The sequence below is a fragment of the Epargyreus clarus genome, unplaced genomic scaffold (genome assembly GCF_041222505.1).
Source record: "Epargyreus clarus isolate Ecla_fem2 unplaced genomic scaffold, WU_Ecla_fem_2.2 ptg000014l, whole genome shotgun sequence".
NCBI classification, from domain to species: domain Eukaryota; kingdom Metazoa; phylum Arthropoda; class Insecta; order Lepidoptera; family Hesperiidae; genus Epargyreus; species Epargyreus clarus.
In genome coordinates, this window is record NW_027332222.1 from 14227770 (window position 1) to 14241789 (window position 14020).

At 36.4% G+C, this 14020-nt stretch overlaps 1 protein-coding gene across 1 annotated transcript in view; it reads right to left on the reverse strand.

Annotated features, from left to right (window-relative positions):
• LOC140746956 (hatching enzyme 1.2-like) overlaps positions 1–14020 on the reverse strand; it is an 83024-nt gene continuing 69004 nt past the window's right edge. Inside the window, exons 5-10 of the mRNA XM_073079148.1 lie at positions 6606–6692; positions 5925–6137; positions 3411–3520; positions 2716–2926; positions 2285–2421; positions 1–425 (exon numbers count right to left, since the gene is read on the reverse strand). Coding sequence (XP_072935249.1) covers positions 48–425; positions 2285–2421; positions 2716–2926; positions 3411–3520; positions 5925–6137; positions 6606–6692 — 1136 coding nt within the window. The 3' untranslated portion in view covers positions 1–47. The remainder of the gene's footprint in view (positions 426–2284; positions 2422–2715; positions 2927–3410; positions 3521–5924; positions 6138–6605; positions 6693–14020) is intronic.

Here is a 14020-nt window from a genome sequence, read left to right on the forward strand (position 1 = left end):
TCAAAATTTACAATTTAATAAAAAAAATATTAATGTTCTGGATCAAATTATTGCTGTTCTGGTTCATATTCTTGCTGTTCTGGTTCATATTCTTGCTGTTCTGGTTCATATTCTTGCTGTTCTGGTTCATATTCTTGCTGTTCTGCCACGAAATCTTGTTCTGGCATGAACGCTTGCTCTGGCTTGAACTCTTGTTCTGGCACGAACTCATCTTCATGCTCTGGCACGTAGTATTCTTGTGGAGGCAAGTCTTCCAGCTTTATGTCCTCGACTGGCTCGACGTCCTCAGCGTGAACTATTTCTCGCAATTGCTCCAAACTCTTGATGTCGTCCCTCCAGGCGCCAGGGCAGTTGTAGTGCCTGTTGGTCCGCATGAAGTCAATGTGGGTCACGAATTGTACCTGTCCCAACTGCCCGTTGTAGTGCTGGAATATAAATTCACAATTAAAAAAAATACGTGTGGCACTCGGAGACTGCCGCGGTAAAGCTATTGCATAGCATTTTTTATGCTATGAAAACGCTCAGAAGGAATTCCAGAAATACAATATATTCTTCCATAATCATCAACATTTACATTAATACATCTTTATCCACTATTTTATCATATCTCCATTATATAAGACATTGCAAATATCAGCTGACATTTCATAACTCAAATATAAAATAGAAAAGTATTTAATAAGTGACGTAAAGTATTAACAACCAGCAATATAAATGGATCAATGCGATGTGCCTGTGACATTTGGCCGAATGTTACAGGTACATCGCATTTTTCATTAATAAATGCACTTTGTTTATTCATATTTAAAACACTTTGTACACAAATTATTTGTACCATAAATCATAATGGCGTTTTGATTTTGTGCTGTCAAGTCTGTCAGTTGTAATTGTACGTTTAAAAATAACAAACACTCTTTTACGTTATTTTATCAATCCAGAATTCAACATAGCTTATGTTGATAAAACATATTATTTTTATAATATGGTAATATAATTTTGAATTTTATAATGGGAATATAATATACTTCACGCAATTTTAAGATTTCTGCACGGATTATAAAAAAATGTGTATTACTGCCATCTGTGTTCAAGTTGACGAATTAAGGTTATCAAGTAAAATAATAAGGAATGTAAAATAATACTTTATTCAATTATATCCATATTTTTCTATTGACAGTCAACAACTCGGTTGCCTGGAGACTTGATATCCAACAGTCCTCCACCGCTATTTTCACTTACACCACCAGGGGCGCCGGCAGCATTTGGTCAAGGTGACGGCGCACCAGTATGCCATTTTCAGTTCTGACTTCATAATGGAGTCTACCTAATCTTCGGATGACGACTCCGAACTCCCATTTAACTCTTGGGTTGGTGTAACTGCGGACTTGTACCTTATCACCTTGTCCGAACTCCTGCGTTGGCGGTGCATTGTAATGTAATCTGGATAGTGGGGCGGATTTCTTAAATAAGGCATGCATATAGATTCTTACCTCTCTGCCGAACATTAACTGATAAGGTGATAACTCTTTTGTATTAGGTGTACGTCTCAAGCGTGCCTTGACAGTTAACAGTTTATCAAATAAACTTCCGCTCTTGCTGATATAAAAGAACATTCAGGTATTAGCCGATTATTTTCTTTTTGTACATTCAAAAATTTAAATTTTAGCTTTGTATATATTTCTTCAAATTCGTACCTGTATTTTATTTCCTCTTCTAAATTTTCTTCTTCTGTAAGCCATTCAATTTTTTCTTGAATCGCGTAGAATTTGTTCAAATTTTCTTGTAAAGAATTCAGTCGTATATTTATTTCTTCAATGTAAATTTTTTCTATTCCCGAAATGTAATTTTCGGTTCGTTTCATTAACTCACGTAATGTGGCTCGTATTTCCTTATTGTTTTTTAGTTTATTCGACATCTCGTCGCCAATATCAAATAAAATAATAAGGAATGTAAAATAATACTTTATTCAATTATATCCATATTTTTCTATTGACAGTCAACAACTCGGTTGCCTGGAGACTTGCTAGTTGGATATCAAGTCTCCAGGCAACCGAGTTGTTGAAAGGTGTTACTTATTTTCGTTACGGAATTTCTCGATTCGGTCGCCGCGCTCAAAGCCCGCGATAAAAGCTATGCAATAGCTTAATATAAGTTCTACTCGTATCATTTTTATGTAGGTGTAATATTAAATTTAATTTTAAATCTGTCATTTTGTTGTGACGTTTGAAGACGTTTGACGTATTACTGAGCACTTATTCTAACATGTGTATAGCTTTATACTTACACGATTAGGCAGAAGAGTAGCCCGTCCATTGGAGCTGAAGGCGTGGGTTCCGTAATGCATGCAACTACTATATTCGTAACGCAGTCCGTGGTTGGAGACGATGCGATTATCGAAGCGGTAAAAGTTATGCGCCATGCCTGTGAGGTAATTAAAATGTGAAGTTCACTTTGTGGTGAAGTATGATAAGAAGGTTTTTCATATGCTCGTTGCAACGATCAATTCATTTTCACACATTTGTCGTCATCATTGTTGACCCCGGTAATTATCATTAAGCTGGACAAGGGTCTTTGAAACGGGTGTATTAAAAGGGTTTAGGGTGTAGCCCATATTAGCCAAGTGTGGATTGGCAGACACAGTTTCAAGATTTTTGACGGATTGTTCAGCCATACCCGAATTCTCAAAGTCAGAGACTATTGATGCAAAATACTAACCGCGTGTAATATTCTCCCAGAAAATGCGAACATAGTTGTATCTGGTGTAAGTGGACTGCATGTGGAACATGCCGATGACGTGGAACCACTCGTGGACAATGATAACGGGTATGAAGCAACCGCGACCAGGCGTGTTGCGAGCCAGGTTCATGGTGTGGACACCACGGTTGACATCGAAGCCCACACTGGCATAACATCCATCAGGTCGACCCTGCAATAAAGTAGAGCTTCAATTGCATCCTTCACTTCTATTTTTATACAGCAGCAGTATGCTATTGTGATTTGTTCAAAGAGAAAATATTGTAGGATAGAAATATCATCGTTCCGATGTAGACTAAACTTCAAATTGTAATTTTGAAGAAGTTCTTATAATGCATTCATTATAAGAATCCATTGATACGCGATTCGATTACTCATATGTAACTAATTTCAGATAAGTCAGTTAATAATAAAAATATGAAATAAAACCAGTTAAAAATATGAAATGAAGTTTTACGTTTTTTGTACTTTAGTTTCACTGGGATTTCCAGTGTCGTGAAACCCTTGGAACTTGTTAGAATCAAAAATTGAAATTTAAATTCAAAATGCTTATAAATGTCTGTCTTAGACGGTTCCTGGTCAGAAATCGTTTGCGTGTTGATCAATAAGGTACTCGCTTCATTCAGTTAATAAGCATTACGAAATAATTTACTTACAGTAAGCCTGACAAAGTTCCTCTCGTTGGCATTTCTATGACGGAAGCGGACGCATGTGTAATGACTGATCCAGTTCATCATCCTAATAATGGCTTGTTGCTGCTGAGCAGCTGTAACAAAGAAACCATTATAAGACCCGCACTGCTCTGTTTGCAGTAGAAATCATTTTCCACCATCAGGCTCATAGTAAGCAACAATGATGGAATTCGAGATCCTTTTTTAAATATAGGCAAAGCAGACGAGCAGTCCACCTCCGAAAGCATGATGGATCTTTCTCCTCAAAATGATATAATATAATAGTCGTAGCCTGAGCCTGTCTTTTTTTCTAGATCATATTATTTATTTAAACTTCAATTTCTTAAAATAAATATAATGTTTTAAACAGATCCGTGTTTAGTAAAATAAAATAATCTTAATAGTAAAAAAATATATTTATTTAGTTACTCGTACATCAAAAATTTCAGATGTATAACTTCAAAACTGACGGATTCCATACATTCTTTAAACCCTTATAAGATCAAGAGGGAAACTCTTGAGGGTAGAATTATCAAAATTCCTTTCTTAGTAGTCATTTAAGCTATAATAGAACCTATCTGCAAATTTCAAGACGCTAAATGTAGTAGTTTCGGCTGTGCGTTAACCGCTAGGTGTGTCAGTCAATCCGGTTTACATTTTATAAAAAGTAACCCTATGTCCTTCCCCAGGCTCTAAATTATCCATATCAAATTTAATAACAAACGGATTATTAAACACTGATTAATAAACAGGACGGACAGAAGTTATTTGCGTTTAATATTGTTCGTGTTAGCAAAGAATTAGAGTAATTAAATAACTAAAATTACTAATGGCGCTCCATTCAAGTCAATTATTTCATGATAACTTTTAGACTATGCGGTCAAATTACTTATAGTCCGGTCAAGTTAAACATTGAAATAGCAAAAAATCCGGGAAAGCTGAATTTTCGTAGAGACCTTGGGTTTACCATTATAAATAAAGTGTCAAGAGTCCCCATCGATCTGACGTGTGCGTCGGCAATTATTCGGGGTCAAACGTCAAAATTTTAGGTTTTTTGGATTTTTCTCAAAAACGGTAAGTTTTATCGAAAAATACCTCAGGCCAAAGTTGTAGCTCTTAAAATTCTCTACAAAAATTTTTTTTTCTCTAGAACCTATCATTATTCAGATATTCAGTGTTAAGCGCTGCTGTGTTCTGGTTTGAAGGGTGTGGTAAGGGAGATACATACTTTTCCGAGACGTTCCAACTTAGTCCTCAGGGGTAGCGGCGCATTTGTGGCCGACTTTAGGTAGGAATATCTAATCCTATCTGGGGTTAATTATACATATCCATGGGCGGCAGTAGCCGCTTACCATAAGGTGGACTGCATGCTTGTCTGCTACTCCAATATTATAAAATAATATATTAAAGTAACAAAGAAATTAGAACGACAGTTGAACTCAATAACCAATATCAATATTCTTCATACTATTACTACATCCTAAATAAGTCTTGTTGCTGGAAATAACATCATAAAGGTTCGTGGAACAGTCCTCCCAGGGAAACCATGTTAAAAAAAACGCGCTGAGTATCCTATTTCACAGGTGGTGTGGAAATATATGCATATCATGTACACATAATTCTTACAAGCGCAATATCTGAATAATGATAGGTTCTAGAGAAAAAAATGTAAGGACTATTTTGTAGAGAATTTTAAGAGCTACAACTTGGTCCTAGATAATTTTCGATAAAACTTACCGTTTTCGGAAAGAAAATCAAAGAACCTAAAATTTTGACATTTGACCTCGAATACCTGCCGACGCACACTTCGGACCGATGGGGACTTTTGACACTTTATTTGTAATGGTAAACCCAAGGTCTCTACAAAAATTTGGCTTTCCCGGAATTTTAGCTATTTGACCACTATTTTTATGTCTAACTTGACCGGGCTATTAGTATGAAAGACAAAGTTTATCTACATGAAATACTTAAAACGACAAATGTATTGATTTTAATAAGAGTTTGATAAATATATACTAAAAAGTGGCAGTGGTAGCCTAGTGGTTAAGAAACTCGGCCTCTCAATTCGGGGTCCGAACTTCAAATCCTAGACCGCACCTCTGATTTTTCAAACTTATGTGCGTATTAAGAATTAATTATCACTTGCTAAACGGTGAAGAAAAAGATCGTGAGGAAACCTGCATACCTGAGAGATTTATAAAAAAAATTGTCAAAGATATGTGAAGAGAGGAGACCCGTGCCCAGCAGTGGGACAGGAATGGGTTGATACTAAAAAGTTTGATAAATATACTAAAATTTGCATAGCAGAATAGTATTTAATTTAATTAAATTTATGGTTCACAATTTTGGTCATAGTGGCTTCCACATATAAAAGGTAGGTATTAATTTGAGAATGTGACATCTTAATTCTGAAATGTGAGTTAATGGACAGTAAATCTGGGAAGAGATTTCAAAGCACCATCAAATAAATTCAGCAGAACCATAATAAAATGAACTTACTAAATTCACCAGCTCCGAATTCGAAGACGACGGTGTTGCCTGGCCATCTAGTGTTGGGCCTGATGTAGGCCTTCCTGGTTCCAGCGAAGTCCTCCACCAACTCGTCGATTTGCCACTGATCCAGGATGATGTCACCCTGGAATCTACCGCTATTCTCCCACTCATTGGCCTTGGGATTCATGAGCATGCGCTCAGAAAGGCGGTAACCATCACCTGGAAATGGTCCTCAGATTTAGACAATGAGGTTGATTCACAAAGAAAGTGCAGCGAACTGTCGAACTGACACCGTAATTTTCCGTTAGTATCAGATCACCGCGATTCTGTGTAATTAAACATCTATTATCAATGAGGTACAATACAAAAACACTACATGAAATCATCAACAAGCTTGGTACCTCTGACATCTGACAGTAGACACTAATGCCACAGTACAAATATAGGTCCTTATACTGTGCTAATGCCCTTTATTAACAATCAAACTATACAATGTTTTGCTTACCAAGGATCGAAATTTGACAATCGAGGTTTGTATGCCAGAGGGTATGCCAGAAATTAACAAATTTCGATCTCTGGTATGCAAAAAAACTGTTAGATTGATTATCAATAACGTGCATAATAATAATCAAAAAATAAAAAAACGATTTAATTAACACATTATCAAATAAATTGACGTCTCCTTACCATGTCTAGACTGTTCCAAGGCCTCCCTGAAGCTCTGGATCTCTTCTTGAGACTTGGAAACGGGTGGGGGCCCGGCCACCGCTGACCCTACCAAGCATATAACGAGTCCAAGCTTCCACATGGTTATTGGTGACCTCAATGCTAGAAGCATTTCCTTTTATACGGAAATCGCCTATCAATAATTTCGTTTAATACTGATTATTCTAGTGATAACAATAACAATCGATCACAGGATATTAAATCATAATTGGACAAGTAGTGTGCGCGCCAAACTTCTAGTCCTCTCTGAATATAGAAACGAGTCGCGTCGCAGCGCTAAATTGTAGATATTAGCGGGACGAAGACAGCGCGGACCCCCCGGCACCCGTCCGCTGCCCGCTCCGCCTATGGGTACATAGCTGCCTTAGTGTGCCCTTACTGTTACTATAGAGAATATGCTTGTAGTTGTGTTCGACCTAGGGTTTCTGATTTCCCGGCATATTTTTTTTCCCTGGTCACGGGATTTCCCGACCACATTTTCCCGGGAATTCCCGGGAACTCGGGAAAATTTCAAAACATTATGAATTCTATGTCTCCAACCTTGCTAACTCTTATTTCTGGGCCATTATTCACTTCTTGCAACTGGGGGAGACCTGGACCGTATTATACTACGCTACTCTGCTATACGGATTCGTGGAAAGACGTACGGATTAGTGGCCGAACCATGTCAAATGTTTTATCCATTATTCATATGGCCTCTAACAAGGTTTAACGACTGCTAACCAAGTGCTACAATACCTGAGATCGTCGAATTAACGTATTATCATACGTGTTTGTATCCGAAGCGCAGCAGCGCGCCTGAAATTTAGCCATTAGCGGTCATCTATATAGTAGTAGGCCGAGAAGTATAATCGTGCTGTTATCTAAACTTTACGGTGCTAGGCTTTTCAGAGATGCCAGATCAACTGTAAGTACATCGAGATTTTAATCTGTGTATAAATAGCCGCCTTTGTGTTAGTCCGAGTACATAGTAATAGAGTAACTGTAATCCACCCCGGCAACAGATGCACTGTTACCTCCTGAGGACTAAGCTGGAAGGACTTAAATTGTTTGTTTCCCTTACCGCACCCTTCAAACCGGAACAAAGCAGCGTTTAATACTTCCGTTATTACGTAGAAATACTTGTAGGTCTGGCGGTGGTACCGCTGGAGTCGAACCACAATGGATTTTACCATCTTCAAAACCTACGTGATATCTACAATGCCTCACAACGCACGGGTCTTAAAATGAACAAAGGGACAAGGCAAACATCATGCCTACTAATCCATGTCACACTCGTATAGATTGTTGTTGTGCGAATGGGGTTACTCGAAGAATCCGCCTCAGCTAGTTTACGTGCGAAAAAATATGGAGTGGTTTCTTACCCCAAATTCCTCATTGCTTGAATTTGAAAGTATTCGTGCCAGTGATGACTTATGGCGACAAGATAAGATCCTTTACTGTAGGCTTTAGAAACCTCAAAGCCGAAAACTCAAAGTTGGGGGGAGCTATGCTCGGAGTTAGGTGTAGCTTAGCCAGCTGAAGTGGCGATGACCAGCCACATCACTCAATAGGACCGACCGATATAAACAATGATAGCCTCGCCCTCCAAAGAGTTTAAAGGTAATTAATAAACACAAAACATATGCTATTAGTAGTAGTTAGAAAGTCTGCCTCTCAATCGAGGGCTCTGAGTTTAAAATCCTCCGCAGGCGGACGCACAGCGGATCCTGAACGAAATAATGTTCCAGTCTTAACGATGACTAGTTAAATATCACACCTTTTTCTAGTCAGAGTTGTACTAGGCCTATGCAGTCTTATGAAGACAATAAAATGGACTATAATAATAAAAGATAAACCAAGTAAAAATCGGATGGGATTCAGTATGAAAAACCATGGCTGCAGCGTCCTTTTTATTTAAAGGGTAAAAACGGAACCCTATTACTAAACCTCCGCTGTCTGTCCATCTGTCACAGGGCTCTATCTCCTGAAGTGTTATAGATAAAAAATTGAAAATTTTACAGAGTATGTATAATGGTGGCTGCTATAACAATAAATACTTAAAATAAAAAAGTTTAAAATGTAATAAATACGAGAAACCGCTATTTTTCGATGTCTTTCGCTTCTATCTATTGAATATAATAGGTAGACTGTTAAAATGTTCATAATGCATTCTTCAATGGCTGCAATAATAACTAATACAACAAATAAAAGAAATAAAAATTTTGGTGTCACGATACTCTCGGGCTGCGAGTTCGAATTGCACTTGGCCAATTTTATTTTGTATAATAAGAGGTCTATGTCCAGCTATGTTCCTCAAAAGACTAATGAATGGATGAATAAAAGAAGAGAGCGTTTAGTGCCTCATTTGCAAATGTAGTTCTTACATTGACATGATTCTTAATTTTTTGAACATATTTCATTTCCGTCAGCTAGTAAGCTCTACCATTACCATACAACTATAATTACAATATAGTTGAAACTTCGGTATTCATTTGTGCTTAAATGACATATTCTTACGCGATAAGGTCTACTTTAACATTGTTAACATGTTCTCATTGAGTATTGCACGTTAAAATAATCATAAATGTTAAAATCTATGAGTAATTTACGATTTTTTTAAGATTATTTTGGACATCTGAAATTTCCCGACTTCCCGGGATCCCGGCCCATTTTTTCCGTCCCGACTCATCGTGTTTTTCTCGGGAATTCCCGACCAGAAACCCTAGTTCGACCGCATTGGGTATCTGACTATACCTGCGCGCAACACCTTCAGGAGCCTTACTACCATTTCTTAAAACAATATTATTTTAATCATACATTGAAATTTCGTACCACGACCTCGTTAAAATAAGATTGTTTTTATAAAATTACAATACGCAATTTTGAATTATATCGCTCGAAATTATTCATCCTTTTTTAAATGAAATTTAACTTTTTAAGCAAAATATGACATGATTTCAGCTCGTTTTATACAATGGATAAGCGAAAAATGAATAAGTTTTTAAGTTTGTTCAACTGCGTACGACTGATCACAATCAAGACCGTGTGCGAAAGAGATGACACTAGATTCGATGTCTCGATTACTCTTGGATATAAGGAATAGACATTTTCTATCATTCGGCAGGAGTAAAACAAAATTATTTAAAGGAAGTCGTAGTAAGAAGGTGGTAGAACCCTTTGTGGTTCGACTCCGGCGGCACCACCGTCACACCTATTTCTACCTAATAACAGCAGTGCGGGCGCTGCTGTGTTCCGGTTTGAAGGGTGTGGTAAGGGAGACAGACTTTTCCGAGGCGTTCCAGCTTAGTCCTCAGGGGTAGTGGCGCATCTGTGGCCGACCTCAGGTAGGAATATCTAATCCTATCTGGGGTTGATTACAGATTTCCATGGGCGGCAGTTGCCACTTACCATCAGGTGGACTGCATGCTCGTCTGCTACTCTTATATTATAAAAAAAAAGAAAAAACAATGTGTTGATTCAATATTGAAATAAAACTATGATGAACTATGATGTTTTTTAAAAGATGGTGGTAGGCCCCAGAGTGGACTAGAAGTTTATCCTCTATGAATGTAACCTACGCACGGAAGAGTCCGTACCATCGTACGTATGTGCGCAATTTTTACCACGCTTTTATTAGCTTGATCTGCATGTATGTATGTAACGGAATCTTTGAACTCGATTTTTACCCATTTTGAACGGTTCGATTAATTTAAAATTTTGAACACTTATCAAGAACCGATGACAACACATGATATTAATAATTTTATTCCATTCTTCTCATCAGGATCGTCAGGATAACGATTTCAGCGTGGTTTTTAGTTTTTAAACTATAATTATTTTCTATTATTTTAGGTATTTGTTAAATTTTGATATTAGGGCATAGCAATACATGCATAGGAAATTTCAAATGTCTTCATATTATGGTTCCATAGTAACTACGACAATAGTCATACAAACGTATCCACTCGCGGTCAAGTGAAACACTAGAGCATAAGTCATTGTTATTAAATGTAGGTACAGAGAAAGAGTCAAGATATAAAAGAGAATCAATTCGTATTAATAGAAATAAAAATCTGTCGCTTCTTTACTGCCTTTTCCTACGTTTTTTTTGATGTGGTGGAATCCTAGATGTAACTATTTCTTGGAATGTTCAATTTCATTAAAAAATTACTATCCGGTAACCTATGTACATTATTAATTTTTATTTAACTTGCCTTGTCAATTAGGATGTATATAATACTCAAATATTGCGACTGATTTTTAAACTATTTAACCCAAAACTGATTATTGCATAGGTATGCGTTTATTTTGATAATAATGCGTACCAGCATACCACCTTAGTGACGTCATTCTTAATCCAATATGGCGAACGCCCCAAGATGGCAGATTAATTGTTTTTTGTGAACCTCTTTGGTATTAAATGAAAGGATCTGAGAAAAATACTAAAAAAATAAATAAAGACAAACATACAAGAAATTCCTTGGCAGTCGGGTAAAAAGACGTTACGAAAAAACTTCTTTCATATGTTTTATTTATTTTATATAAGTTAGTTAATAAGCGCGTTACCACTTTGTTGTCAATGACGGATTTTTTCTTCCCATTCCAGTGACCATAGAAAAAATACGACATTTCAAAAATTCAAGATGGCGGCCGAGGTGGAGGTTTTATTTATTTATTTTATTCTAATATCGGTATCGTTTTCAGATAATATTGGAAAAAAATGAAAAAGCTAAATGACTGCCAAGACATTTGTCATGTTAAATATTTTTTCGATGTTTTTCAACTTTCAACTAACTCAACCCGTCCAGCAAATTCAGAGAAGATCGGCTATGACGAATACATAGATAATTTTATGACAGTTTCCTAATTTTCCTTTTCTTATTAAGTATGCGAAACATCTACCGATGTATGAATGTGATATTGATATATCAATGATTGATTCATAGTTATTATCCTATTATCACTATAATCTATATATATAAAAGCGAAAAGATACTCACGTTCAAAACGTATTAATCAAGGTTTTGACCAAACTACTGAAGTTACAATCATGAAATTTAAAATATAGCTTGATTTTATAATGTAGATGCGCACTAAGAACGGATTTTTTGATATTCCACCGTTAAGGGGGTTAAATGGGGGTTGAAAGTTAGTATGAAAGTCTGTCAGTTTTAAAGCAAACTGGATGAAAATGGGTATTTAGCTTTCTGATTTAAAGTTATAAAAATCTAATCTAAGGGTTTTTCCAAAATCAACCCTAAAGGTGGTTAAATAGTGGTGGACAGCTTATTTTAAATTTTGCCATTTTGGAAGCCGGCGCTATGAAAGTTAGCCATTGCTTTACTGGTTAAATATAATAGAAGTTTAGTTCTACCGTTTTTGGAAAATCAACCCCATGTGGGTTAAATAAGGGTTGTAAGTTTGTATGAAATTCCCCCAGTTTTGATGTAAACTCTATGAAAATCGGTATTTGGGTTTTCGATTAAAAATAATTAAATACCTATTTCACCATTTTTGGAAAATCTATCCTTAAGTTGGTAAAATAAGGGTTGTCAGCTTATTTTAAAATTTTCCAATTTGAAAGCCAGCACTAAGAAAGTTAGCCATTGCTCTACTGGTTAGATATAGTGGAACTTTAATTCTACTGTTTATGGAAAATCAACCCTTATGTGGGTTAAATTCTAATTGTAATTATGTTGTAAGTTTGTATGAAAATCCCCCAGTTTTGATCTAATCTCTATGAAAATCTGTATTTAGCTTTTTGGTAGAAAATATTTAAGCACGTATTTCATTGTTTTTTGAAAATCAACCCTTAAGGTCGTTAAATAGGGGTTGGAACTTTATTTTATAATCCGTTAATTTGGAAGAAACCGCTATGAAAAATTATCATTAGACTCAATGAAACATCTGGGTCACTGTTTTTTTTAGATCAACCCTTAAGACGGCTATAAAAGGGTGTTTACATTATGCTTTTCTGTTTACACATCCGTTTCAGCATTTTTAGCAACTCAGTAATCAACCCCGTTAGGGTGTAGTGTTATATGTATGTATACGGGAATCTTTTAGGTTCGAAGTTAGAAACGTGAAATTTCAGATAACGTCTATTCAGACAAATACACGACAACGTGGACGGGTGCAGATTTCATATATGATAATGGGTAATTTTATTCAAATTTGCCTACATTTTGGTATACTGATTAGGTAGATCGCAACTACTTTGGACACACTGCGTGGCAACATTTTGTCCTGCCGTGGGGTATGGTTGTGGTTATGCGTGGATTAGGTGTGATGTGGTAGACATATAGACCTTGGATTAAGATTTTGGGATAGAACAGGGCTACAGTATCCCCTGCCTGTCGTACGAGACTAAAGGGGGACTTCTGGAGTCGCGGGCGGCAAGAATGGGAGCTCTAACCGCCCAGCCAGAGACCCTGGATATAACCACTGTATGTATGGCCCCATATAACATGGACGGTTCCTATGGAATAGTGTAAATAATAATTATTGTATCCCAAATGAAACTTATATTTTAAAGAAAGTTTAATTAAGGTCCAATAATTAGAGTTTTAGTGTACGTTTCTGAAGAAAGCTTGACCAATTTAGGTAAACAGTGACGAAAAAAGAAAGCTTTTATTAATGAAATGAAATACTACTTTATCGTTAAAATTGTTAAAGGTACCAATTTACGATTACAGTTATTTGTATGTCATATCATATTTTTTTACGCGGGCGAAGCCGCGGGTTCTGCTAGTAATCAATATGAACAACTATGAAAACAGAACTTGGATTGGCGATTTTTGTATAAAAGGAGAAGCTACTAGCATTGTGAACATCAATCATCACGTGGAAGCTTGGACTCATTCAATGATATTATATAGCTTTTATATATCATTCATCATCAATAACCCATTACTGTCCCAGTACTGCTGAGCACAAGTGTCATCTCAGAATCGGAGAAGGATTAGGCCATAGTCTACCGCGCTGGCCAGGTGCTTATTGGTAGACTTCACATGGCTTTAAGATATTTTTTAAAATATTTCTCAGTTGTGCAGGTTTCCTCACCATGTTTTCTTTCACCGTTTAGGCAAGTGATAATTAGATAATTAATTTCTAATATGATAATTAACTTTGAAAAATCAGAGGGGGGAGCCTGGGATTTAAACTTCGGACCCCTCAATCAAGAGGCCGAGTTTCTTAACCTTATCTTCAATTTTATCATGGACCATTATATTATGCTTGGTAGGATCGTCGGTTGCAGGGTTCAAAGTTGTCAAGTCTCTACTAACTACTAAATGCTGAATTAGATTTACTTAGGAAATAAAGTAATTATTTCCACCTTATCTTGTTTCAAAGCACAAAAACAAGATGATTATTCAATGATTGATTGTTTATAC